The sequence below is a fragment of the Panthera onca genome, chromosome C2 (genome assembly GCF_046562875.1).
Source record: "Panthera onca isolate mPanOnc1 chromosome C2, mPanOnc1 haplotype 2, whole genome shotgun sequence".
Taxonomy (NCBI): Eukaryota; Metazoa; Chordata; class Mammalia; order Carnivora; family Felidae; genus Panthera; species Panthera onca.
Window position 1 is genome coordinate 47,989,750 of NC_138347.1, and position 26,811 is coordinate 48,016,560.

At 39.6% G+C, this 26,811-nt stretch overlaps 1 protein-coding gene across 2 annotated transcripts; it reads left to right on the plus strand.

Annotated features, from left to right (window-relative positions):
• Positions 1 to 13: 13 nt before the first annotated feature.
• On the plus strand, positions 14 to 26,605 carry LOC132684185 (cell cycle control protein 50C-like). 2 transcript variants are annotated; one of them, XM_060640841.3, is made up of 8 exons: positions 14 to 165; positions 1,737 to 1,935; positions 5,988 to 6,098; positions 14,339 to 14,440; positions 15,431 to 15,518; positions 15,912 to 16,052; positions 23,176 to 23,385; positions 26,144 to 26,605. In XM_060640841.3, coding segments are annotated over exons 1-8 (1,044 nt in total). In that variant the 5' UTR covers positions 14 to 163; the 3' UTR covers positions 26,335 to 26,605. The 2 variants fall into 2 exon arrangements, with proteins under 2 accessions (XP_060496824.1, XP_060496825.1); XM_060640842.3 differs by having other exon boundaries at positions 14 to 141.
• Positions 26,606 to 26,811: the final 206 nt, after the last annotated feature.

A 26,811-nucleotide genomic window follows, 5' to 3' on the forward strand; every position in this document is an offset into this window, starting at 1 on the left:
CCAAGAAGAGAGAATTCTGATTCCAACTGAAACATCAGCTATTCCTGCTGGATAGCCTTCAAACTGGGACCTCAGCACCTGGTTCTACACCACCTTTTGGCCTTCAGACTCAACCTGAGACATCAGTTCTACAGAGTTCAGGTTTGCCAGCCTCCTCCATAACATGTGAGCCAATTCCTTATAACAAAATCTCTTTATATACCTCTGATTAATTCTGTTTCTCTGGAGAGCCCTGACTATATACTAATGTAAAGGTTTTTTGGTTTGGGGTTTTGGTTAGTTTGGTTTTGTTATTTTATAAAAAGTCTAAAAAATTCTGTTCTTACAGATTTGATACTGTGATGACCCGTTTGCTAGGTGTTATCTGTGTAGTATAATCCCACCCAATGTTGGACCAAGTACGTAGATGGCAGACAGACCTGATTATTTTCTGCACCAACCATGCACATATAATCTAATCTTGTAGGCTGTTACTGCCTTTTAATCCCAAGTTCTTGACCATGTTTACTTAGTGAAATAAATGGTAGATATGAATTAGTTAAGTGTTTGCTGCCATCTTCTCACACAAGGCTGATACTGGCAGCCATATTCTTCACCGTCTCCAAGTCAGATTCAAGTGACTTGCTGAGAAGTTCCCACTGGTATTATGCTTTTCCCAGTTTGCAAGTGGGAAGCTTTGACTCTGACTTTTACACGCCTAGTGTAAGCATTTGCATTTATTTTGTATTCTTTTCAACTAGCTACACCTGCCAAAGTTGTTGCCTTCTTTAATATAAAAATAGTCCAGCATGGCTTCTCTGCCTAATGCTAATTTAAAAAGGAAGATTAGAAACTCATTTTTTTTAATTCTAATTCTGTATCTTAAATACATCTTAAAGAAGAGGAAGTAATTATTAACAGCCTAATAAAAATGATGTTAGGAGATTTCTGATAAATGAGAAAAACCCCAAACCAAACCAATTCTACTGTATGGCAATATTGAACATTTAACCGATTATCTATGTTCCTCTTCCTTTCTCTTGCCTCATTTGAGCTACTCCAAAGCACATGCTTGGGAGAAGTTTAGATGTTTTTATGTACGTTTTCTACCTGAGTCTTTCTTATGGATGAAAAAATTGGCAGTTATTGAGATTAGACATCTGTGTTCCACAATCCCTGTTTTCTTCCCTCTTCATCATTATCACAAATAGCAAAGCTAGCTGTAATTTGAGAACATTTTTCCAACTTAGTTTATATTTATGTGAGAGGCAGCCATGTTTGTAAAAAACCTGATAGCCCTATTATTTTTTGTATTAATCTCCAAGACTTTAGGCAAGTTCTTAAAGATAAATCCATTTTCCCCCTCTCAGGAAGGGCTTGCCCTGAATTAGTCACCACATACCAGAAATAGCCTGTTATAACTGCTTCCCAAGGTCACCAGATGTTGGTTTAGTCCCCTGCTGGGGACTATTCCTTTTAGGCATGGCATTTAGCACAAGTTGTTGGGGGGGAGGGGGTGGATTGTTTTGTTTTTGTTTTTGTTTTGAGCCTAAAGTAAAATATACCTAGCAATGGCTGATTGAAGAGAGCTGTGTTCCTGCTGAATATCAGGTTCAGTTGAATAATTCTGGGAAGAAGAAAGACGGCAACTACAGAGGAAGGTTCATATAATTCTTAACTTAGTATTATCATTATGCAGTATTACTATGAGTAGCAATGTTATAAATGTCTCAAAAGTACAACCCCATCACCTGCAGGACCAAAATGAAGAAGGCATCCCAGATCTGCCAATCCAAACTGCCAGACAACACTGCCTTGAAGCAGCAGCAATTGCCCGCCTACCGGTTACAGCTCTCAGCCACTGGAGTCCTCTCTGGCTTTTTTGCCACAGGAGCATTCTGCCTTGGTGTGGGCATCATCCTTATATTGTCTGCAAAGAGTATCAAGGAAATAGAGGTTTGTCCCGTCTTACAATTTTAAGGCATTACATTTTTAGAGCATTACATTTTTAAGGCAGGTTCTAAGAATATTCAGCTTTAGAACTATAAATGAGTGAGCAGTCAGTATGAGAACAGAGCCCCTCAATAGATGAGACTGGAAATAGAGGACACTGGAACATCCCTTTCTCAGCTGGTGCAGATGATGGCAGCCTCTGTATGTTGGCTTTATTCATTCCTACTCCTTCTTGAGGACAGTCACTCTCACATTGGTCATCTCAGCCATTTGTTTACAGGCACCTGGCAAAGCAGAAGCTTTTTCAGCTGGCAGAGTGCTGACCAAGGATTCATAGAGGTAGGAGAAGGAGAGGCAGGGCCACATGACTGCCAGATGCCCATGAGTCACGCTGATAAAAAAATGAAGAGACAGAGATAGAAGTCTTCAATTTTGTCCCGCTTTCAAGCATTGTGTCTTTCCCTTTGCAAGTGAACTCCCTCTGAGATCATTAATTTAGGAAAGGCAAGAACCCAAATCTTTCTGGCCTCTTAAGGATACCTAGAAAAATTAACCAAATTCTACTCAAGATTGAGAAAAATTGAAACTAAGGGCACACCACTTCCCACCCCATGGCAAGCCTTTGTCAATGTGATTAACAAACTGTTGGAGGATGAGAATCTGAGAAGCTGGTCTGAGAAGGGGACATAAGAGTTGGTCGGTTAGATCAGCCATGCCCACATTCAGTTCAGTCTAACAAAGTAAGCAAATGTTTCATTCAGATCAGCTTTGAGCAGATTACCAGACATCTCCAGACTATGACCTCCACTCTGAAGGCAGCCTTGGAAAGCTGATCTATTCCCTCTCCTGATAATGGCTAACAACAAAAGTATGAACGCCAAGTCTGTCAACATTGACTTAACATTTATGAGTGTCCGAAGGTGCTAAGAGTTCTGCTGGGTTTGCAAATGAGTAAAGATAAGTAAGTTGATACCTGCCCTCAATGAGCTAATGGTAAAGCAGGTAAGGTAGTGTGTGTGAAGAACAGAGAGCTCAGCCATGGTTGCCTTGTTCAACACATCCACAGCCACTTCCTTGCACACTGTCAGTACATAATAGGAACAAACTCTTGAAGGAATGGATTAGGGCAAATGGTGAGGACTTCAAAGAGGAAAACACCGTTTCAGGCCCCAGTCTTCCTTCCAAACCACACTGTTCTAATGCCTTTCCACTTCTATTTTCTGCTCCCAGCAATTTATCTCCCCAGGAACTAAATACCATTAAGTCCTTTTGAGTTCTCTGGTGTAAGATGTAAACCACCAGGCCTCACCAGGGGCAGATGCAAAATGGCAGGAGAAAATTATACTTGCCTCGTGGAAGGCAAAGTAACTGGCTTACAAGGTTGATGATACTTATTTCCACAAACAGCTCATCCTACTTACTTTTCTATTTTCTTCTTCACCAGCCCCTTTCTGGTTCTTCTGCTTTTCCCATATCCTCCTTGCTTCCTTTCTGGTTATCCACCCCAACCCACTATGAAGTGCAGCCTCCATTAAGAGGCCACCATTGCTAAATGCTGTCACCCTATGCATGTGAAGGGAACCTCACCCCATGGTTCACTAAAGCCATTCCGCAAACAACTTTCAACAGAATTATTTTTTATCATGTTAAGGAGATTTTCCAATTGACTTTTTTTAAAATCACTTCAGATAGGACTATTTCTAACATTTTTTTTTTCTTTATACAAGAAAACCAGAAACTGCTGTGACAGTGAGATCCTCTTTTGCACATGGATGTATTTCATTATATTGGGTGATAAGATGGAGTACATATCCCAGGCCAATGTGATCAAGTACAGACCCAGTGGAAGAGTTCTGAGTGGCTTTCCTCTTCTCACTTAGCCCTGTGCGACAACAAGGAAGTGACCTTTTTCCAATTCACTTTAAGCAAGAATGATCATTCCTGCCTCTCCAAAATTATATAAGGAGCAGACTGTGGTCTTTGCTATCATTTTAGAGTTATAGATTTATAAGGCCATTTGAGACAGTAGGTCAGAGATATGTTTTCCTCATAATTTTTTTATTTTATTATTTTTTTCATCACGATAAGTGTATTCTTCAACGTTTTTTATTTATTTTTGGGACAGAGAGAGACAGAGCATGAACGGGGGAGGGGCAGAGAGAGAGGGAGACACAGAATCGGAAACAGGCTCCAGGCTCCGAGCCATCAGCCCAGAGCCCGACGCGGGGCTCGAACTCACGGACCGCGAGATCGTGACCTGGCTGAAGTCGGACGCTCAACCGACTGCGCCACCCAGGCGCCCCACGATAAGTGTATTCTTTAATCACCTATTTCACTCTCCCCGCGCCCCCGACTTACCCTCCGGTAACCATCAGATTGTTCTCTATCGTTAAGAGTCTGTTTCTTGGTTTGTTTCTCTCTCTCTTATTCCTCTGCTCATTTGTTTCTTAAATTCCACATATAAGTGAAATCATATAGTTTTTGTCTTTCTCTGACTGACTTATTTCTCTTATTAGCATTATGCTCCCTAGCTCCATCCACATTGTAGCAAATGGCAAGATTTCATTCTCTTTTATGGCTATATTGTATATATACCACATCTTCTTTATCCATTCATCAGTTGTGATGGACATTTAGGCTGCTTCCTTGGTTTGGCTACCTCATAAAGTTTTTAGAGCTAGAAAGCACCTTAGATATCATCTACTCAAAGATCATCATTTTTTTCTAATTCTGCATTAATAGGGCTCAAGAATGCAGGGAGCAAAATGTATACTACTACAACAGGGTCACAGATTAATTGATAGATATAATAATGCTAATGAACAAAGTGTGGGCCCTGGAGGTTAAGTATTTAACTCAAGGTCAGAGATTGGCTGAACTGAACCCCAGTTTCCTCAGTCACAGTTTAGTGTGCTGTCAGTTCTGAGAGAGCCCTGTTCTTTAAAGCTTTTTAAAAATCAGAATGCAGTTTCACAGACAGAAAGGGCATCAATATTTTCCAAAATAATAGCTCAAGCCTTCCTGTGTATTTAAAGAATGATTTAATAATTAATTAAAGATTTAAGTAAATATAAGCATCTAGGTACAATTAAGTAGCCTTTTGGCTAATTTTTAATTTAGTTTTGGCTTCAAAACTCCAGTGGTTTGCAAGGATTAAAAAATCCAGTCTTTCTTGTTGGTCTTCCCTCCCAAAGAATCTTAAATCCCATTGGCAGTTTACCAAGGAGAAGGCCACACCCTTGCTTGCTTGCTCTTCCCCATTCCCATAATCTTCCAATTATTCTTCAGCACAATGAGGAAGAAACAGAAGGGAAATGCACAGCCTCAGTGGCCTCTCTGTGAGCCTCCCTTCCTTAGGCTTCTTCCAGCTGTATCTTTACATAACTGAGGCTCTCAGCCAGAGCTCATAGGATTTGTTCATTTGAAACACACCGCCCTTTTTTAAAGAGTCCACTATACCATTTTTCACAGAATTTGACTTTTAAAAAACAGAATGTGATAACATTTAAAGCAGAATTATTCCACGTATATAAATAACCCTACATTTTGGAAGCGTTTCTTTTTCTGTTTTTGGTCCTTTTTAATAACTTCCTCTAGATGTCATGTAGAAAAATTCATTAGTATAAATATTTTCCATACAATAGAATGGAAACACAGTGAAGTGACTTCCCCATAAAGCTGATTAGCCTCAAGCTGTAGGCCCAGTTCTTGTGAGTCATTGACGAATATTTTCCTAATGACACCTCTTTATGATCAAGACATGAGCCTTTATCACAACTGGTTACGTAAATATGCAGTAGAAACACTGAATTCCAGGTCAGTGGCAAAATGCTGCCAGGTCCCAAAGTGAAAGACTGTGAGAGGGCCCACTCTTCCCAAGCATCTGCAGAAACACTTTTGTCCCCTACTGTAGCTTGTTTTTCAGTCATGTCCCAGCATCCATGCCCTTGACCCAGAGAGCTTGAAGGCCTAGGTGGTGGACTCAGGACTTGATTTTTAAGAGATGTACTCATGTAACTTTTTAATTAATAATTGTTATTTTCCCTGTCTGATAGATTAAATACACAAAAATATGTGCAAATTGTGCAGAACTGCGAGAAGATGCTATTAATTTTGACAAAGAATGCACCTGCTCTATTCCCTTTTACCTTTCAGAGACAATGCAGGTAAGTGAAATTCAAGAGCCTTCAACTGGCTGTACACAGATCTACTCCTATTTCACACTTGGCAGTAAGTTCATGATTTCCACCAAGTGCTTTCCAAATCTGAAAACACAAAAAATAAAACAGGGTGGGGGTGAGGGATCTTATAAAGTGTTGAGTTCATGCACAACTCTTCCCCTGCCTTTTTCCTTTGGAATGCTATTCTTCTCCTTTGTCTAAGTTTCTAGACTCTTTACCTGTCCAACTTTCTAATATAATTCTTAACATCAATGAGACAGACTTTATTCCAAATGTCAACACAAGAGGGGACTATAGAGATCTTTGAGTCTAACCACTCATTTTATAGTGAGAAAATTAGGGCTGAGAGGCTAAATGACTTGGCCAAGGTCACACAGTGAGTTAGTGTGAGGGGTCACACACCTGCTGGGACTCTCCTTCCTTCCCCCCCGCCCCCACCCCACCCCTAAGTCATTCTACATATACAATTTTCTTTCTTTCTTTTTTTTTTTTTGCACAAAGGCACATCACTTTACTGCCCTATCTGAAAGGTACGTACAAAGATGCAAACAGTTACATGTATACAAGGAGTAATGTTTTCCCAGAAATATGTTTTATAACTACTACGATGGTGCCGAAGACAAGTTCAAGAAGGAGAGAGACTCTCCTTAGGAAGATTAAGCTCCTAAGATTTGGATCCAATTTTTACTAGTCTTTAATTACAGGAAGTTGAGGAATTCAAAATGATTTCAAAATTTTTCCCATAAAAATTACTATCTTTTAAAGTTTACCCCTCCACTGATCTTTTTTTTTTTTTTCTTTTTTTAATTTAAATCCAAATTAGTTAGCATATAGTGCAACAATGATTTCAGGAGTAGATTCCTTAGTGCCCCTTACCCATTTAGCCCATCCCCCCTCCCACAACCCCCTCCATTAACCCTCAGTTTGTTCTCCATATTTATGAGTCTCTTCAGTTTTGTCCCCCTCCGTGTTTTTATATTATTTTTGTTTCCCTTCCCTTATGTTCATGAGTTTGGTCTCTTAAAGTCCTCTTATGATGTAAGTCATATGATTATTGTCTTTCTCTGACTGACTAATTTCACTTAGCATAATACCCTCCAGTTACATCCACGTAGTTGCAAATGGCAAGATTTCATTTTTTTTGATTGCCAAATAATACTCCATTGTATATATATACCACGTCTTCTTTATACATTCATCCATCAGTGGATATTTGGGCTCTTTCCATACTTTGGCTATTGTTGATAGTGCTGCTATAAACATGGGGGTGCATGTGTCCCTTCGAAACAGCACACCTGTATCCCTTGGATAAATGACTAGTAGTGACATTGCTGGGTTGTAGGGTAGTTCTATTTTTAGTTTTTTGAGGAACCTCTATACTGTTTTCCAGAGTGGCTGCACCAGCTTGCATTCCCGTCTACATATACAATTTTCTAATCCCTAAGGCAACTCTTGGCCTCGCTCACTGTCAGGCACTGAGAAGTGCCAAAGAAATATTAAGAGAAGTTCCTGCTCTTGGTCTGATTAAAGTCTTGTGTTAGTCTGGGTCCTCCAAGAAGCAGATGCCAAGACGGGATTAGACATGCAAGAGATTTATTGGAGGGACTGCCTGTGAGGGAAAATGGGGAGAGAGCCAGAAGAGACTGAGACAGCTGTCAGACCACAACACAACTCTGACCCCTGTGAAGAAAAGGGAAGGGGAGAAGGAAGGAGGGGAAAAGGCACAGGAGAGGAGAAAGAGAAGGAGGGAAAGGAGGAAGGAAGTGAGGGAGAAATGTGTTAGACTGCAGTGTACTCTTTAGAAAGTTTCAGCAAGGCCAAAAGAGAGTCCCTAAAGAAGTCTGCCTCAGTATCTCCACTGTGCTCAGCCATTGGGAGCAGTCAGGGACATCATGGCCTTGGTGCAAACACAGGATGATTTCAGAACATGACAGCTGGGGTCATCCCTCAATTACTGTCCCTGTATTAGCAGATCCCAGAGGCATCCTTTATCTTACCTGATACTCAAGAAATGAAAAAACTATATTCCCTTGAACTCCTCAAAGGTCCTGTCCTGTGCTCTGGACTCCACACCCCTCCACCAATGGCGTCCTCCTCCCTGACCTGGTTGATCCTTCTCCCTCCTCTTCATAGATGATTCTGCATGGAAGGATCTAAGTATAGGCAGGTCTTCTCTTGAGCTTCCCACTGAGCAGTCCCCTTTAGCTACCCACCGCAAGGCCCTGCTTCCACCTCCAACTCAGCTGGTCCCAAACCAGACTCGCCATCCTCTCCTGAAAAACCCTCATCACTTCCCTTTCTGGTAAAGATCTCATCACCAAGGCTCTAAACTTTCCTCTGTGACTTTACCCTGCCTGCTCCTTTTTCATCTAAGCCTCTGATGTGTAGGCACTTTTCTTCAATCCATCTCTCCAACCACTCTGTCCCCTCCATTATTTAGGCGTTGCCTCAGCTCAGACCTCCTGGTCCCTTATCAGAGGTACCTAATTGCACTCCCAGCCTTTGGTTTTCCCTACTTTAAACCACGTAAACTCAGTTCACTGTCCTCCCTGCCCCCCAAAAAAGCACTGTTTCAGGTTGCTCTTTGACCACCTGAGGCCCAGCTACCTTTTCATAAAAAGGTAAAGGAGGAAGGAGACCTTGTACTTCTGCCAACTGGCCAACTTGCTTTTGCCTGATAGAACTCTATGTTTCTGCTGTTAATTTGCCTGGAAAATCTCCCCACTCACTGCCACTTGTTTTAGATGCCTAACATTCATAAGCCTTCCTTGAGCCTCCTTTTCACTCATGTCTCCAGAAACAGTTTGCCCACATTTGTTTCCTGGGAGCACTGCTTTCATTCTTCTGATGAACCTATAATCACTTGTGTGATATCCTGTGGACGCATTTCCCCCACTTAAAGGATCATGCTCTGCATGTCACACCACAGCTACCCACTTGCAAGTATCTGCACCACACGCTCAACCTTCCCTCCTGTTACCGTAGATACACTATCCCTGTTCCAGTCTTGAAGTCTTGCCTCCACTTGTGCATAGAGGCCATTTTTCTTGCCTCTATAAGGACTTAATTCAGCAGTTCTGTCCTCTGATATATCGCCAGCTTTTCTTTGTCCTCAATCATCCCCACCATACAAAACATATTATTTCACTTCTCTTCAGATAAACAAACTACTCTTCTGTTCTCCCAATTTCACTACCAGCTATTGTCCCATTTCTTTCTTCCCGTTAGCAGAAAAACTCCTCAAAAGAGTTGTCTATCTTGGCTACTTCTAATTCCTCTCTACTCATTCTCTCTTAAACCCAGTCCAATTAGGTTTTTACCCCTAACACTCAGTGAAATTGTGAGGAAACCGATGACTTTCTATGTTGATAAATCCAGCAGTCAGTCCTTAGTACCTTATCACTCACTGGACACAGGTGACCACCCCCTCATCCTCGACATACTTTATTCTCTTGGCATTCAGGATCCCATACTGTCTTGGTTTTCCTCCTAGCCCTCTGGTTGCCCTTCTTTTGTTCCTTTGCTGTTCTTCCTTTTCCCCAAACTCTTTATGTTGAGATCCACAGGGCTTTAGTCCCAGTCTTCAGTCTTCTCCTCTCTAACTGCATTCACTTTTTTGGAAATGTCATCTATCTCCAGACTTTAGATGCCATCTATTGCCAACACCATTTTATATCTCTATCCCAAATATCTCTTCCAAATCCACAATTGTATTTCCAGCTGCCTTCCTAATGTCACCATGTGGATGTCTAATCGATATCTGAAGTCAACATTTCTAAAACTGAATTCCTGGTTTCCACTTCTCCCCTTATCCACTGCACCCCTCTCCCCCCACCAAAAAAAAGCAAAAACAAAAACCCCTAACCCATCCAAAGACTTCTCAATCTCAGTTGAAAATAGCTCCATTCTTCTGGTGTTCAGGCCAAAAACCTAGGAGTGATTTGTGACTCCCTTTATTCTCTGATATTTCACACCCAATCCATCCTGTTGGCTCTACCTTCAAAATATATTCAGGATCTGTCCACTTCTCCCACCCCTTGTGCTACCACCTAGCTCCATGCCATTCCACCTCTTACTTGGATTTCTGAAATAGCCTCCTAATAGGTCTCCTTGCTTATATTCATGTTTCAATATAGCAGCCAGAGTGAGAATTTAAATCCTAAGACATATGTTATTCCTTCGTTCAAAAAATCCCTGCAGTGGAGGCACCCCACTGGCTCAGTTGGAAGGGCACATGAGTCTTAATCTTAGGGTCATGAGTTTGAGCCTCATGTTGGGTATAAAAATTATAAATAAACAAACTTAAAAAAAAAAAATCCCCGTATGGCTCCTCTTTCTACCCAGTGAAATCTTAAGTTCTTACAAGGCCTTACATGATTTGTCATCTTATTTCCTCTCTGACCTAATCAATCCCTCCATTCTCTTCCCCCAACCCCACTCTCACCACAATGGACCCCTTACTCCTCAAATAAGTCAGGCATTCTCTTGCCTTGTCCCTGTACCTGATATACACTTGGCTAATTGCCCTACCTCCTTCAGGTCTTGACTCAACCCTCTCCCCAGTAAGGTCTACACTGGCCATCCTATTTCACACTGCAACATATCTACTCAACTCACCCCTGTAATACTCCTGATCTTTGTTAACTTGCTGTAATTTTAATTTTTTCCATTAGTACTTATCACCTTCTAACTTTCCATATAAATTAATAGTTTGTGATATAGTATTGTTTATTGTCCATTTCTCACTGTTGTGTCCCAAGCACCTATAAGTTACCTGGCACACTATAGGTGCTCAATTAATGTTTATTGAATGAACATATGAATCTTTGCTTCCTCCACAGTACCCAGCACAGTCTATTTTATGTGGTAGATGCTCGGAAAATGTTTGTTGAAAGACTAAATGAATGCAGGAAATATAAAGTCCTAAGTTGTATGGCTTTATGTCCTAGGAAGCTTTGGTTTTATGTGACCCTTTATTTCCCCTATGATCCCAAATGAAAGCATGTTGGCATTAGTAATATTCTGAATACATCTATATTGATTATGGCTAGTGTTAATCAACTTTTTTAAGTTTATATATTTATTATTTGAGAGAAAGTGCACATGCAAGCAAGGAAGGGGCAGACAGAGAGGGAGAGAGAGAATCCCAAGCAGGCTGTGCGCTGCCAGCATAGAGCCTCACTGGGGGCTCGATCCCACAAACCTGAGATCATGAGCTGAGCCAAAATCAAGAGTTGAACACTTAACCAACTGAGCCACCCAGGCACCCCTAATCAATTTTTTAGGTAAGTCAGATATAAACTGTAAGGAAATTACTGAGTTTTACTTGGGTTAAGCGATATTTGCAGTCAGTGAGGGAAGTTTTACATATGTGTTTTTATAGATCGGAATCCTAGTTCTCTACAGCTATGCCCTCTCTTGCCTTCCTCAACTCACCATGCTGCTTCCCCAAAGTAAAAGTATTGTTTATGGGGCACCTGAGTGGCTCAGTTAGGTGAGTGTCTGACTCTTGGTTTTTGGCTCAGGTCATGATCTCATGGTTCGTGGGATGGAGCCCCATGTCAGGCTCCATGCTGACAGCACAGATCCTGCTTGGGATTCTCTCTTTCCCTCTCTTTCTGCCCCTCCCCACTCATTCCCTCTCTCTCTGTCTCTGTCTCTCTGTCTCTCCCAAAATAAATAAACTTTTTTTTAAAGTGTTGCTTAAAAAGCAGAAACAGACTCATAAACACAGAACCAGCTGGTGGTGGACAGAGGGAGGAAGTAGGGGCATGGGCAAAATAGGTGAAGGGGAATGAGAGATACAGGCTTCCATTTATATAATGAATAAGTCACAGGGAAAAAGGTGTATCATAGGGAATATAGTCAATGGTGTTGTTACAGCATTGTATGGTAACAGATGATAGCTACAATTGTTAAGTATAGCATAATGTGTAGACTTGTCAAATCACTATGTTGTACACCTGAAGCTCATATAACATCGGGTATCAACTATACTTCAATTGAAAAAAAAAAAGTTAGTGTTGCTTAACTGGCAGGGCAGGAGGGTTGCTTAAAACAATGGAAAACCATTCTCTCACAGTTCTGGAAGTCAAAAGTCTGAAATCAAGGTGTCAGCAGGGTTGATTCCTTCCTGGAGTCTCAGAGTACTTAAATTTTTGAAGAAAAAATTCAAAAAGATAAATTCTTAAAGGGCTTTAGTTTCCATCTGTCTGTGTCCTTTGAAACCTTTAAGTCAAATAAATGTTACCAGTTGCTAACCATTCCTTTCCAGGCAAAGACGTTCTCATAAAAATCCAACCAAACCAGTTAGGGCAACAACAGGGCCTTCGGTTCACCAGTTAGCACACATTACACATGCTAGTCAGTAAATTCACAGAAGAGTGCCTTAAACTAGGAATCCTACACAAAGTGCCACTGAATTTAAAGAGAAGCAACACCATAAAGTACCTTATGCCTCTAGGACCAATAAAAAAGATGATGATCTGGGAGGCTTTGTTAAGTTAAATCTTGGACAAAGAATCATTGAAAAAAGGTTATTGAAACACTTCTGTCCCTGGTGTGGTGAGTGTTCTTTGCCTGTTTATTTTGTCCTTTATATGAACATATAACTTTGGGTAAGTGGAATTCTCTTTTTAGCTTCCAAGAAAATGTATGGTAAATTCCACTCTGTGGGTTTCATATTTTCTATAGTTATGGGTCAACAATAGAGGTTCGCTTGTTGGGTGAGGAAAGGTGATCAGTCATTCTTGCTATGCCTGGCTCGCTCGCCTTACACGCTCTCTGTTTATGGTATTGCAGCCTACCTCTCTGTCGTGACTCAGAGTCTCCCCTTTCTTGGTGTTCCAGACACTTTTCTCTTACAAGTGGACTGAGCTCTTCAGCCTTTGTTGTTTTCTGTAACTGGCCACAGTTACCATGACCCTTATTTCCAGCCTGCCCTGAGTACCAGCTCACATTTTCCATACTCACCCACATAAGTGTCCTTGGGGTGAGACCAGAAGCCTTTCCAAAATGCCATTTTTCCATAGTATAAGAGAATCAATTGACTCAGGAGATTGTAAAGGAATACATTTGTATTTCTAGCACTGAATATAGCATCTAACATATGGAGAGCACTTAATAAAGGCCTTCATATTTTTGGATGCAGGCCTTCATTATTTTGGAGGTAGGTAGTATATTAATTATAAACAGCCACATTGGTCATTTCCATTTGCATCATATATGCTGTTAGTAAAATCTGTATCAAGTCTGCTGGAGAATTTGGGTATGTCACTATAAAGATAAGCATGCTAGTAGCCTGTGATGAGGCAGCCTCATAGGACAGCATACATGAAAAGGACCATCTCTCATGGCAACAAGGTGACTTATCACTAAGGTGAAAATCACCTTTCTTTCAGAACCATGAGTTATTCTATTCCCCTTTTTTGTCCATAATGAATGGTTCACCATTTCTTGAGCAAGTGCTGTGTGCCAGGTACTGTGTTAGATCCTAGGGATACAAAGACAAAACCCCTAGAGCCAGACAGACCACACAGGGCTAATCTCATGCCTAATCACATGCACCCAAATATGCTTGGTGGTTCCAGCTTCAAATATGTTCAAGGATTTGCTTTGAAATCATTGGCTTTGATGCCTACCACAACTCCTAGGCAAAGCATTTTTCCTACTATTGCTAGGAAACAACAATATTTGTTACATCAATTTTATATATTGAGAATACAAAAGCCTGGTTTTAAAATCTTTTCGTGGCAGAAACACAGTAGCCCTTACAAAATCATCTCAAATAAATTACTTGGTTATTTTAATAATTCTGTGTAAATGAGGATTTTCCATCATTGATTTTTTAAAATGATTTCTTGGGTTTCTGTTTGATATAAAGAAACTTACAGTTCCCAGGGCACCTGGGTAGCTCAGTCCATTAAGCATCACACTCATGAATTCAGCTCAGCTCATGATCCCAGGGTTGTGGGATCAAGCCCTGCGTGGGGCTCAGGGCTGAAAATGGGGCCTACTTAAGATTCTCTCTCCCTCTGTCCCTGCTCCACTTGTGCTCGCTTGCTCTCTTTCTCTAAAATAAAATTTGAAAAAAATTTTAAGAAAGAAATTTTCAGTTCCCATCAATTTTTTTCTGTGGTACTTTTTATTACAGAAATCCTGTCTGTGTTTATTAATATTCTAGTTAATTCTTCTAACTCTCCTCTTCTTGCTTTTCTCCTTTACAGGGCAATGTTTATTTGTACTACAAGTTATATGGCTTCTATCAGAATCTTTATCGATATATTCTATCCAGAAGTAATAGCCAACTGGTGGGTACAGATTTAAAGGTAAGACTTTATTTAATTTGGTATAATACTCCTTTTTTTAAAAACCAGGTGGATCTTCCAGTCTAAAAGAGAGTTTGGAAAATAAACTAAAAACGTAAAGTTTTACAAGGCAGGAATGCTCATTTCATTCTTGCATAAATTGAAGGAGCTGGGTTTTCAGTATAATTGCTATTGAGAGGCATGGTTTCTCTCTTCAAAACAGTAATGTGTATCTTGTCCAATTAAATGGTTATACTTTCCTGCACCAACCATTTTGGTAGTAACTCTGAGTGGTTGGTCTCAATCCAGTTCCCTGTATACCTACCATTGTTCTTCCAATAACTGGGACCTTCACTCCAGACCAGTTTAAGGAAATTCAGCCCTACTTGATTGATTAAAAGACGTTGGTTTAATTAAATACCCTTTCTCACCTAGAACACAAAATTTTATTCTTGATAAATGATACTCACCACGCTAGCAAAAAAAGCTAGAAGGAAACCTTTTCCATACTGAGATTATTATATGCAAGTGATAATCAAATGATTTTTTAGCAACCACTCTTTTTAGATACATTCTGGTAGTTAGCTGTATGGATTCCCTGTGATAAGTCATCTAGCTATATAAACCCACCGTTTGTATAGTTTCAGAATATGAGTTACATTTTGACAAAAAAGGGGTTTAAAAATGTATTTCAGTGTAGCTTAGTGTGATATTTAGCACAGCCAGCAAGTTAAGTTCCTTTCTGCAGATATATTGGTATGTTACATATTGTTAATAAGGGGGAAAAAACTACACACACACACACACACATACACACACACATGTCTCCAAAACACAAAAATTTCTGAGTCTAAGTGAGCCAGAAGTCTGGGAAAAGTTGGTAGCAGTCCATAATCTTGTTATGTGTGAATAAATTACTGTGGGTTGATTTACATTGCCAGTGTTGTCACTTTTAACATTCTAAGAGAGTTTACCAAACCATTTCTCTTTACTGTATCATCTTGCATCCAGGATGTTGGAAACTGTGCTCCATTTAGCAAGTCCCACAATGGGACCCCCATCGCTCCTTGTGGTGCTATTGCCAACAGCATATTCAATGGTAGGTGACTTTTCCTGTCTCCATGGTGTGCCTTTTCATAAGCGTGTAATAACCTAAATGTCCAGAAGATCAACTCTGCAACTGGCAGTTCAAGAAAAATTTTTGTATGCATTATCCATTGACTTATGGTATTTCATTTGCAAATAAGTTCTCCCTTACCAGAGATTTGAAGTAGTTAGGGAACATGAGCTAAATGGAGCTTGACAGTATTTTCCAATATTTGAGGCTTTGGCAAGAAAAAGAATAGTCTTATAATTCCAACACCTATTGCATGTAGGCATGTTGAGAGTCTACTGAAACCCTAGTTTATTTTTCATCTGTGTCTGGTTTTGTACTTTGAAGTGGGGCAAAAATGCTTGCTTATATCTCTGACAATTTTTAATTTCCTTACAGATACCATCATTCTTTCCTACAACCTTAATTCATCTATACATATGGAAGTCCCAATGCTAAGGAGCGGAATTACATGGTGGACAGATAAGTATGTCAAGTTTCGGAATCCAACTGCCATTAATCTTTCTAGTGCATTTACAGGTAAGATACATATGTTAAATATTTTTACCTCTTTACAGAAACATTGATTTTTATATATGGGGAAATGTTTATGATACCTCCTTCTTTACTTTTTGTTGACCTCTGTTTTGCTCTTTGCCTACCTGCAGGCACCTCTATCACATACCTATCAGAAACATGAAATGATTGGTGCCCTGGTTCTTTCAGTTTATCATTTGGAAAAAGGCAATGTTTTAAAAAACGTGTTGCTTCATCTGTAATTAGGGTCACCATGTAATTTATTGTCCAACCTGGTGCACTTTTGAGAGTAAAAAGGGGCACTAGAATAAGTCAAGTCATATGTTTGTTTGAAATTTGTATTTATTTATCAATAAATTGACATTACCCTATTGGTGGGCCTGTAAAATAATTCTATACAAACTATTTTAAAATGCAATTCTTTCAAAACTTAAAATGACATATCTGTGTATATTAAAACAACCTAAAAAAACTACTTTATTATTAGAATATTAAAAATAACATAAGCAGAATAATTATTCTGGATAGTCACATACTTTAATCAGTTTCTTGGCCATATCTGTCTTCATTACATGCCTCTGTATTTTTATTTTTTCTTATAGTTTTTTTAACATTTATTTATTTTTGAGAGAGAAAGAGGGAGCACAAGCAGGGGAGGGGCAGAGAGAGAGGGAAACACAGAACCTAAAGCAGGCTCCAGGCTCTGAGCTACGAGCGCAGAGCCTGATGTGGGGCTCAAACTCATGAACTGTGAGATCATGACCTAAGCTGAAGTCAGATGCTTAACCAACTGAGCCACCCAGGGAACCCACATGCCTCTTTATTTTTCTAATGAATCTGTTCTATTATTTTAAAAACATTTTATTGAAATATTTTGCACCAAAAACCATAAGGTACCTAGGAATAAACCTAATCAGAAAGGTAAATGATCAGTGCGCTGAAAACTATAGAAAGTTTATGAAAGAAATTGAAGAAGACATGAAGAAATGGAAAAACAGTCCATACTCATGGATTGGAAGAATAAATATTGTTAAAATGTCAATACTACCCCAAAAAGCTTGACAGATTAGAGAATAAAAGGAAAAAATTAGAAAAGGAAAAAAGAGGTAAAAAAGGAAAATGCTTTGAATAGGATAAAGTAAAATGATGAAAGTCAAATAGAATTTTTAAAATTTTAAAAATGTAAAAAATATAGTAGAAAAAGTTAAAGAAAAATCTTTTTAATAAAAATAGAAAATAAAAATAGATTTTTTCTTTTTCTGTATTCAAGAATAAGAAAAGAAAAAAAATTGAATAAAAGGTCCAGCGAATAGAATGAAGTACCATTGAAATTACATCTGGTTTCCCATAGAAGTGAAGCTATGAAGCACTTTGTAGTCCATAAACTAAGCAGGGGGAGAGACGTGTTTGTCAAGAGCACTGTTGGCCCAGTTAGGCAGGGTTTAGTGTAAAGGTCTGTTCTCCACTAGATGGTGCTGCTTAGCTTTCTGGGGTGGATTGTTGTGGCGTATGTAGGTGTGTATGCCCATGTGCAGAAGGGCTGAAAGTGGTGTCACCCAGCTACCCAGTCTCTAGTATCAGAACTCTGTGCTCTCTGTGACTGGCAATCAAGCACCCTTCCTTTGTCTTGGGCTTCTGTCCACTACCCGCTTTTACACTGTCTGTGACCAAGCAGTCAGGTTGCCAGGCGGCACCTGACTCAGATGGGGCTGTGTTTCCCAACCCCTGACTTCTGAGGGACTGCAGCTCTGACCTGCTCAGACCTTCTGGAGGAGGGTCTTGTTGAGCAATGGCTGGGTGCCGACCCACCCCCAGGATTGTTTGGGAGACTGCTGCTGCTGATGCCCAGAGACTGCAGCTGGGTGCCAGTCTACTCCAAAAACAGTTCACGTGATCTTGTAGCAGCAGTGTTTCAGGGTTTATGGAAAATCACAACACACATCTGGCAACAGGCTTCCCCTTAATGTCCTTGTTCCAGCACCAGCCAATGTGGCTGTTCTCCAGGGTCCGCTGGGGCCTTTGCCTGTGGGGAGGCCACACAGCCTCTACCAAATGTCCTCCCAGCAGGGGAACCACCTCTCCCGTGTGACCTCGCTTTCTGCTCCTGGGGATTTGCCCTTCCCACCAGAGCACTTCCAGGTATCAAGCTGCAGAGTTTCAGACTCTGCGCTTCCCCTGTTTATAGAGTCTTAATGGAACTTAAACCCTCTCCTTTCTCCCTTCTCCCTTTTTTTTTGTTCCGTCCCTGTGACTGATTCCACTTTTCCACTTTCTCTCCAGCTGCTTTTTTTTGGGGTGGGGGGCTGATTTTCCAGTACTCTTCCCCCATCTCTGTCCTCTCTCCACAAGCAAATACAGTTCCCTGCCCTCCACAGCTTCTCTCTCCCCCAGTTCACCTCTCTGCACCATGTACCTGCTGAGTTCTGTGGTTTGGGTTGTGCAGATTGTTGTGTTAATCCTGAAATCAGTTTTCTAGGTGTGTGAGATGATTTAGTGTTGATCAGGCTGCATTTCAGGGATAAGAGATGCAAAAAAAAATTTCCATGCTGTTCTGCCATTTTTGGCCCCTCCTCCAGATGCTATACAATATTAAACTTTCTTGATATCATTTAATTCTGGAAGAGATAAACATTTTTTATTCAGTTAAAAATAAGAGTTCCAGGGTGCCTGGGTGGCTCAGTCAGTTAAGCGTCTGACTCTTGATCTCAGGGTCATGAGTTCATGTTCTGTGTTGGGTTTTGCACTGGGCACGAAGCCTACTTTAAAAAAAAAAGAAAAGACAATGAAATGAAATAAACAAAATAATTAATAAATAAATAAAATAGGAGCTCCATCAAAAGAGTTTTTACATAAATTGAAATATCCAGAACAGAATTATAGAATTTGTTTTTAAATGTTTATTTATTTTTGAGAAAGAGAGAGACAGAACGTGAGTCAGGGAGGGACACAGAAAGACGGAGACACAAAATCTGAAGCAGGCTCCAGGTTCTGAGCTGTCAGGACAGAGCCTGACAACGGCTCAAACCCACGGGCTGTGAGATCATGATCTGAACCCAAGTTAGACACTTAACCAACTGAGCCACCCAGGTGCCCCACAATCATAGAATTAAAAATTTAAATTTGTACACATTTTGAACTCTTATTATGTAATATGTTCAATAATTTCCTGCTTTTTGGGGGGTAAATTTTAATATCTTCTTGTTTGTAAGCTTGGCTTTCAATAACTATAATTCATTAAATCAAAAACTGAAGTTTTTTGATATTCCATATTTTGGATACTTTGTTTAAAATTTTTCAACTCTTTTGAATTAAATTCAACCAAAAGTTAGAGGGCTTATTTACCAAAAAATTTGAGATCATTGTAGGACACATCTTTTGGTATATAAAATAGTTCTTCAAAGGCTCAAACATTTCTATTTCTGGTTGATGATATATAACAAAGACAGGCCACATACCATGCTGATGTATTTCCTTAATTTAGCATCCCTATTACTGTAAAAATTTTGCAGTTCAGTTTCAAAAATATTTAAATTTGCACAACTACAGCTCTTCTTTTGATTGGTAAAATAGTGTAGCTTGTTTGGATATAATTATAAATTATGTATGTACTACAACCAATTTAAGAACATTGTTGTGTAAATTTCTCAATTTATTAAGAACATTATCTTTGTTCTGATATTGTGCTCTACCACATTTGTATTTATGTTATCACTACAAAGCCAAAAATTTACACTTGCTGTTTGAATTTTTTAACTGAATTTAGAATAAATTTATTATAATATTAGAGGCTTTATCTTTCAAGACTGAATATCTAAAAGCCTTGCTTTGATTCCATGAAAAATCAAACCCAAAAAATCAGACCAGCATTATAATTAACTTGTCTGATGTTTCTGTTTGAAACATCTGAAGACACTAATGTAAAACTTGCCTCATTTAACTGTTTACAAAGTGTTTTTTTGTGCTAATGGAGGCAAAACATGAAAGCTTTTTTTTTTTTCTTTTTTGGTAACAACAACAACAACAACAACAAACCCTCTAAATAAAAGGAGAAGGAAGCTCACTTGATCTAAATGACAAGTCAAGGTCGTGCTCACATTATTAGATATAAATAGACCTTCTGTAGCTATCTGAGGTAAAGCATTGTCTTTGGATACACTCTTTTAAAAATAGCCACAAACTTCTAAAGTAGATTCTGATGTTCTTCAGCAGATTTATGTCTTTTAATTTTCACTCAGTCACTGACATCACAATGATTCCCCTGTTGTGGGGTAAATGTCAACTAACACTGCAAGTTTCACATTCATCAACTTTCTCAAGAAACTGTACTTAATTTTATATTAAACATATGTGTTCCCTTTTTAACTCTTCACAGCTACAGGGACTTACTAGCAAATAAAAACTGGTACCAAACAATAAAATAGTTACATATTTGCACCATATAATAAATAATAAAACCACAGTTGCAGGGGAGTTCAGATGACTCTCAGCAAGACCGTTCAGCATCTATTTCCCACATATATCATGTATGTATAATGTAACCTATAATTTCCCATGTTTCCCACTGATCCCACTGGCTTATAGACTGGCATCTTCATGCATCTCACAGGCCAAGAGTGAGGTTATGACCTAATCAGTTGGAGTGTCAAACAGCTGGCAGAGGTCACAGGAATATGTAGTGTTTTGATTGAAAGGGTCTCTGGTTATCTTTCACTAATTACACATTAAAGTAAGTACTCCATTCACTGCACATTGGTATTTTACACACTACCCGTTAAGACCTGGAAGGTGGAGGGATGGAGTTATAAACATATTATTTGTTTGGGGTAAATGCTAAGTCAGTTGGGATAACAGACAACAGACATCAGCTGGAACTACTTTAGACAAACGGGCATGTATGGTCACTTTATCTCTGACTGACTTCCTACTGTTTGAAAGGAACTTGGCAGCATTCTATAGTTTTGTCTTCCCACATAACCACAGGCCTATAACACAAAGGGGCCTTGGCTTTCATCTCCTGCTATACTTTGTTCTTACCTTTACTGTAAGAGTTACCACGTTATCTTGTAATTATCTATTTGAATACTTGTCATCCCCACTTCAAGTCTGTGAATTCCCTGAGGAAATTAGGAAGTTTTATATCCCTGTTCCTTCATACATAGTGAGCAATCAAGAAAAGCTTATTGTTGAATGAATGGATAAAAGTAAATGACCCAACTTGGAAAATGAAGAAAAGTGGTGCCTCTTAAACCACACTTCTTATACTCTTCAGTAGTGGGATGGAGTGGGAGCGGGGGTTGGTAGGAGAAGGCATGCTTGAACCTACATTTTTAACAAGCTCCTTGGGTGACTTGGGTGTCAATATGCCCATAGGACACATTGTCTTAGGGCATGTCTCTGGCTAAAGTAGACAGAGGGTGAGGTCCACAGTATGGGTACCAAAGGCAATTTCAATTTTTATCAAAATTCTTCTGGCAACAGTGATTGAAGTTTTGGGAAGGGTCAAAATAGGTGAGCTCCACAAAATTTGCAGAGGAAGTTTCTCCAGCAAAGGATTATTTCCTGAGGAAGTGTTTAAGAATACAAACATACTTCAACAGATTAATCCAACCAAACACAGCACTCACTTTTACCAGCACCACACCCCATGCTTAGAAAACACGACTGGGTTTCTTTTAAGAGAAAATAGTTTAGTTAATTGTCAGAGTTGAGAAAGAGTGGTTTTCCCTTTTTCATTTTGTATTCTACAAATACTAGGACCAATTGTCTGGAACTAAAAAGTTCACTAAACAATTTTCCATTATTAACTCATTCTTTAAAATTCAATATAGTTTTTAGGATCAACTTCTGTCAGCTTTAATTAGAACCACTCATTCCTTTATTGAGCATATATTGAATACCTACTATGTGCCAGGCACTAGACTAAATGCCAGCAGAAAAAAGATGAGGAAGACATTGTACTCAAGAGTCTGCTGTAGAGTGGGAGAGGCAGACATGCCCACCATGGGCCCTAAAGTGGGAAGTATGAGAATGAGACTAAACTCAACAGACTCATTTCCTGGCACTGGCCCTCCCTCCTGTGCTTCCAACATTCCCAGAGCACCCAAACCGACTAGGCCTCCTGGATTTAGAAGAGGCTTGCAGTACCTTTGCTCTTCACCTCCTCCCATCTACCAGTTCCTCCTCACTTCCAGCCTTCAGCTCTTAGGCACACTATTGCAGAGAATCTCTGTTTAACACGATCTTCATGCACAGACATGATAATTTCCTTAGATTACATTTCTAGAAGTAGAATTTCTAGACCAAAATATAATTAAACCTTTTTTTAAAAAAAGTTTATTTATTTTGAGAGAGAGAGAGAGCAAGAGAGAGACAGGGGTAGGGGCAAAGAGAGAGGGAGAGAGAGAATCCCAAGTAGGCTCTGCACTGTCAGCGCAGAGCCCGATGCAGGGCTCGAACCCACAGACTGTGAGATCAGGATCTGAACCAAAATCAAGAGTCAGACACTTAACCAACTGAGCCACCCAGGCACCCTTATCAAACTTTTTGATGCACGTTCCTAGATTGCCAGAGGTGTTATTAATCCACACATTTCTCTGCTCTGTTCAAGAGTTCCCATTTCCATTGCATCATCAAGGGTTGTCACTCTTGTTCTCTTTACCAATTAACCAAGTTAGGTGAAATGATCATATCTTGTTTTAATTTTCTCTCTTTAAATTACTAATGAAGTTAAAGAAAATACAGAACCTATGATGATATCACTGAATACAACCACTATTATAATTTTCTCTACCTGTTTTTTCTCAGTGTTTTATATGCATTTAATGTAGTTGAACACATAATATACATATAATTTGATACTCTGTTCTTTTTTAACCCTATGACAAATCATCATTATTTCCCCTACATTTCTCTAGAGTCTTTTTAATCCATTATTTTTAGTGGTTATGTATTCAGAGAGCTCACACACATGCTCACACACACACACACACACACACACACTTTTTTTAAAGTCTTAATTTTTATTTCTCTTAAGAATGCAAAAGTTTTTTCATTCTCTACATTATAAGGAAAACTGAATGGGTATAGATGATTTCTTTCAACCATGTCCATTATTTTCTTCCCACAGGAACCGCAAAGCCCCCATTCTGGTCTAAATCTGTCTATGAACTGGATTTAGAGGATACAGAAAACAATGGCTTCCTCAATGATGACTTCATTGTGTGGATGCGGACAGCTGCCTTTCCCACTTTCAAAAAACTATACCGTCGACTCAATCGAGTACAGTATTTTATTGAAGGCTTGCCTGCTGGTAACTACAGTTTCAACATTACCTACAGTATCCTTTTATACCACTTTTGCTCCTGGGGATGAAGGAAAATCAGTGTCCATCTGGGCACTAGTTGTTGAATTATTTCATTTTTTACTTTTCTATTCTACAATCTAATCTATCTATATGAAGAATAAATATATAGTTCTCTCATAGGTAATACTTTCACTTGCCACCATATAGCTGTTTTTCTACACCTTATGTAATCAAATGTGTACAATAGGTTTTTTAGGAATAACAGTAAAGCAGTATCAGGTAAGTAGATATGGGTAAGTAAGGAGGGATATTTCTATCCTCCAAGAAAGATTAAGTACCACGGAGCCTTGAGATCTTTAACAGAGAGGAGAAGACTGCTATGTAAGATGGGATGAGTTTGGAGGACCATAGTAATGAAGAGAGAGCAATTTGATGAGAAGTAAATGTAGAAAATGAGCTAAAAATAATGAAAACTGAGACTGTAGAGCCTTTTATTCTAGGCAAAACTAGACCAAGGGAGCCCCGGACTCAAGAAGCAGGTCGGGTTCATCCAACCCATGTGATGTGTGCTGTAAGCTGTGCTCTGAAGACGCTATTCTTCCCTCCTTTGGCACAAAGCCAGCTAGTAGGGGTCAGTGCCTTGGTTACAGACATAAGGTCCAAGTTAGGAGATACATGCTTTCATATGAGATTCTGAATTTTTTACTTAGTTCAAAAATACAAATGTAACTCTTGATCTAAAAACAAGAAGACTTAATTTCAAAATGACACCAAACACTGTTTTTTAAAAAATATATACATTTATAAGCAATTTATACTCACTGTCATCATCAGACTTTAAAGTTTCTTCCTAATTCTCCTTGAAGCTGAAACTTTCCAAGGCTTGTAAAAACTTTGGGACATCAGCCCAAATAAGCATCAGCACTTCCAGTAGCATCTCAGGGCTACTGACTAGGGATTGTTCTTGGGTCTTGGGGCCTGTGGCAGGCCAGAGGATCTTAATACAAAGCTGTCTCCCTCCTTAGTTTCTATACCTCTCAGGGAGCTTGAATGAAAAATACTTGAGAATAAGTGAATTCACTGCATGTGCTCCAGTTCCCAGCTCCATCTTCTCTTCTATCCTGGACTGTGGATATCTCCATCCTGACAGGGGAGGGGGACCTTCCTCAGTCAAAGACGCCCCTACCGACGTGACACAGTCTCTACTTCTCAGCCCTGTTGCCTCCTTTTTGTTCACTGATGAGGAGTACAGTTTGCCTTCAGTTTGTTCATTTTCATGTCTCCCAAAATGAAAATGAAAGCCACAAACTGATTTCTCTTATGCAGCATTATCCATACACATCAAAGAGTAAGCCAAAGACTATTACCTTTTTAATAGGATTTTAGCAACGCACCCCCCCCCAAAATTTGAGATTGAAAGTTGCTTGACAGTGGTCTCTCAAATTAGATCTTCCGGTGCCACCAACTTTGTCTATGGCTGCCTTACCAGTTACAGTAGCAATCACAAAACAGGAAGAAAAAAACCAATCATGTCCTCACAATGCATGATAAGGAGTTTCAAGTTGAGGAGAAGCATGGGTTCCAAACAAAGGAGACACTCTGTTTCTCCTCTGGAGACAAGCTCTCCTCAGGTGACTTCGCTGAGTCATATTTTAATGCTGATGACTCTCAAGTGTAAATCTAGCAAGCAGAACCTAGATCCTGAGTTTCAGTCCTATACTTGTGCTCACCATGCTGAGCCCTGATGTGAGCGGTACCCAGCCTGCCTCACCGCCTGGCTGCTATGCAAGGAGAACAGCTATATGTAAGCTGCAGCAAACACCTACCACTCCTAAGGGGAAAAAGATGTTCTTTGTGCAAGGAAATGATCTTAATGGAACTGAGGAAAGAAAACAGGCAGGTGGGTCAAGGTGGCACTCAAGGACCTGTGACAGTGAAGAATTCTGATGGAAAAGAAAGAGAGAGAACTTGTTTCCTTGTTAGGAAACTGGTTAATTTCCTTGTGCCTTTAAATCGCATATTGCCAAGTGATTCGAGGCCTTTTAAGAGCTTTGCTGGGAAATGCTTCTGTCCTGTGCCGTTGCTATGAGAAGCCTTTATTTGTTTATTAGTTTGGTTTACAAAAGGCACCAGATGTTTAAAAACCTCAGGCCACATGCATAATCAAAATGACATCATTAAAATGCTAATGATAGCAAACCCACTTCAAATATTTTCTCCCCGGCAGTGAGGGATGTTTGCTTTTTCAAAACCCAAATGGATGCACCACCTTTAGCTTTCCCACCAAAAATGTTTTGCCGTCTATCTCATTATTTTTGCTTCTTCACTGGTCTTGAAGAATTTTCCCTCAGGTAGAAATTCAAACAGTCTATGAAGGACTTTAGCCTACGTTGGGTCTCCTGATTCATAAACATAAATTTAGGCTTGCTGTAAAACCCATCTGTATTCTTTTCATTTCCTTGGGTCTGCCAAAGGAAATTAAATATATTTGTTCATAATTTAGTTGTCCGTAAGCCATTCTGATGTATTTGTGTCAGAAGTTCTTTTACAGACTAGAGCTATGGTGAGAGAAGGCTTCTTTTTACTTAATTTCATTCCAGCAAGATACACCACACTGCTTGGTAAACATTAGACAATATGACATTGAATATTCAACCATTCTTTTAACCTACAAAACAACAAATTTATGTGGTTCAGATATTGAGGATACTATATTGGTACTATATTGAGGATATACAGTGGTAGAGCTGACAGTGTTGAAATAGGTCCTTAACAGGTCTTCTTGTTTTAGATTTTCCTGTAACCAGGTTCAAAGGAGAAAAATCAGTTGTTCTTTCCACCCTGACATGGAGTGGAGGCAGTAGCCTTTTCTTAGGTCTCGCCTACACAGTGACAGGAGCTGTGACATGGTTGGCTGCCTTTTCCATGATGGCAATCCACTTGATGCTGAAAGAAAAGAGAACGCTCTTCATCGAGCGGTAAAGTCAAGTTTTAAAAAGAAAACAAGAAAACACAGAAATGGACAATGAAGCAACTAACAGAGCCAATGATTTCTGACAAGGCTTGAAATGACTGGGATGTTTCATCAAGGGGAACTGGATTGACCAACCAAGTGCAATCCCAGAAAGAAAAATACTGAGAGTTTCAGGGTGAAGAAGAGGAAGAAGAGGGGGAGAAAGTGGTGGAGGAGGAAGGATGGAACAGCATAATTATGTATATAGTAAAATGTCCTTGGAATGGGAAAGATAAGTCATCCTTGAGTTCTTTTCTTTTAATGTTTTAAATTTATCTATTTATTTTGAAAGGCAGAGAGACAGAGAGAGTACACAAGTAGGGCAGGAACAGAGAGAGAGGGAAAGAGAGAGAATCCCAAGCAGGGTCCATACTGTCTGCACAGAGCCCAATGCCGGGCTCAAACTCAAACCGTGAGGCCATGACCTGAACCGAAATCAAGAGTTG

What these genes read in the sequence shown, in the direction of transcription:
- LOC132684185 (XM_060640841.3), top strand. An exon ending in TGGTGGGTACAGATTTAAAG is followed by an intron (nt 14,441 to 15,430) that starts GTAAGACTTTAT and finishes TCTTGCATCCAG; the next exon opens with GATGTTGGAAACTGTGCTCC. An exon ending in CAGTTTCAACATTACCTACA is followed by an intron (nt 23,386 to 26,143) that starts GTATCCTTTTAT and finishes TTCTTGTTTTAG; the next exon opens with ATTTTCCTGTAACCAGGTTC.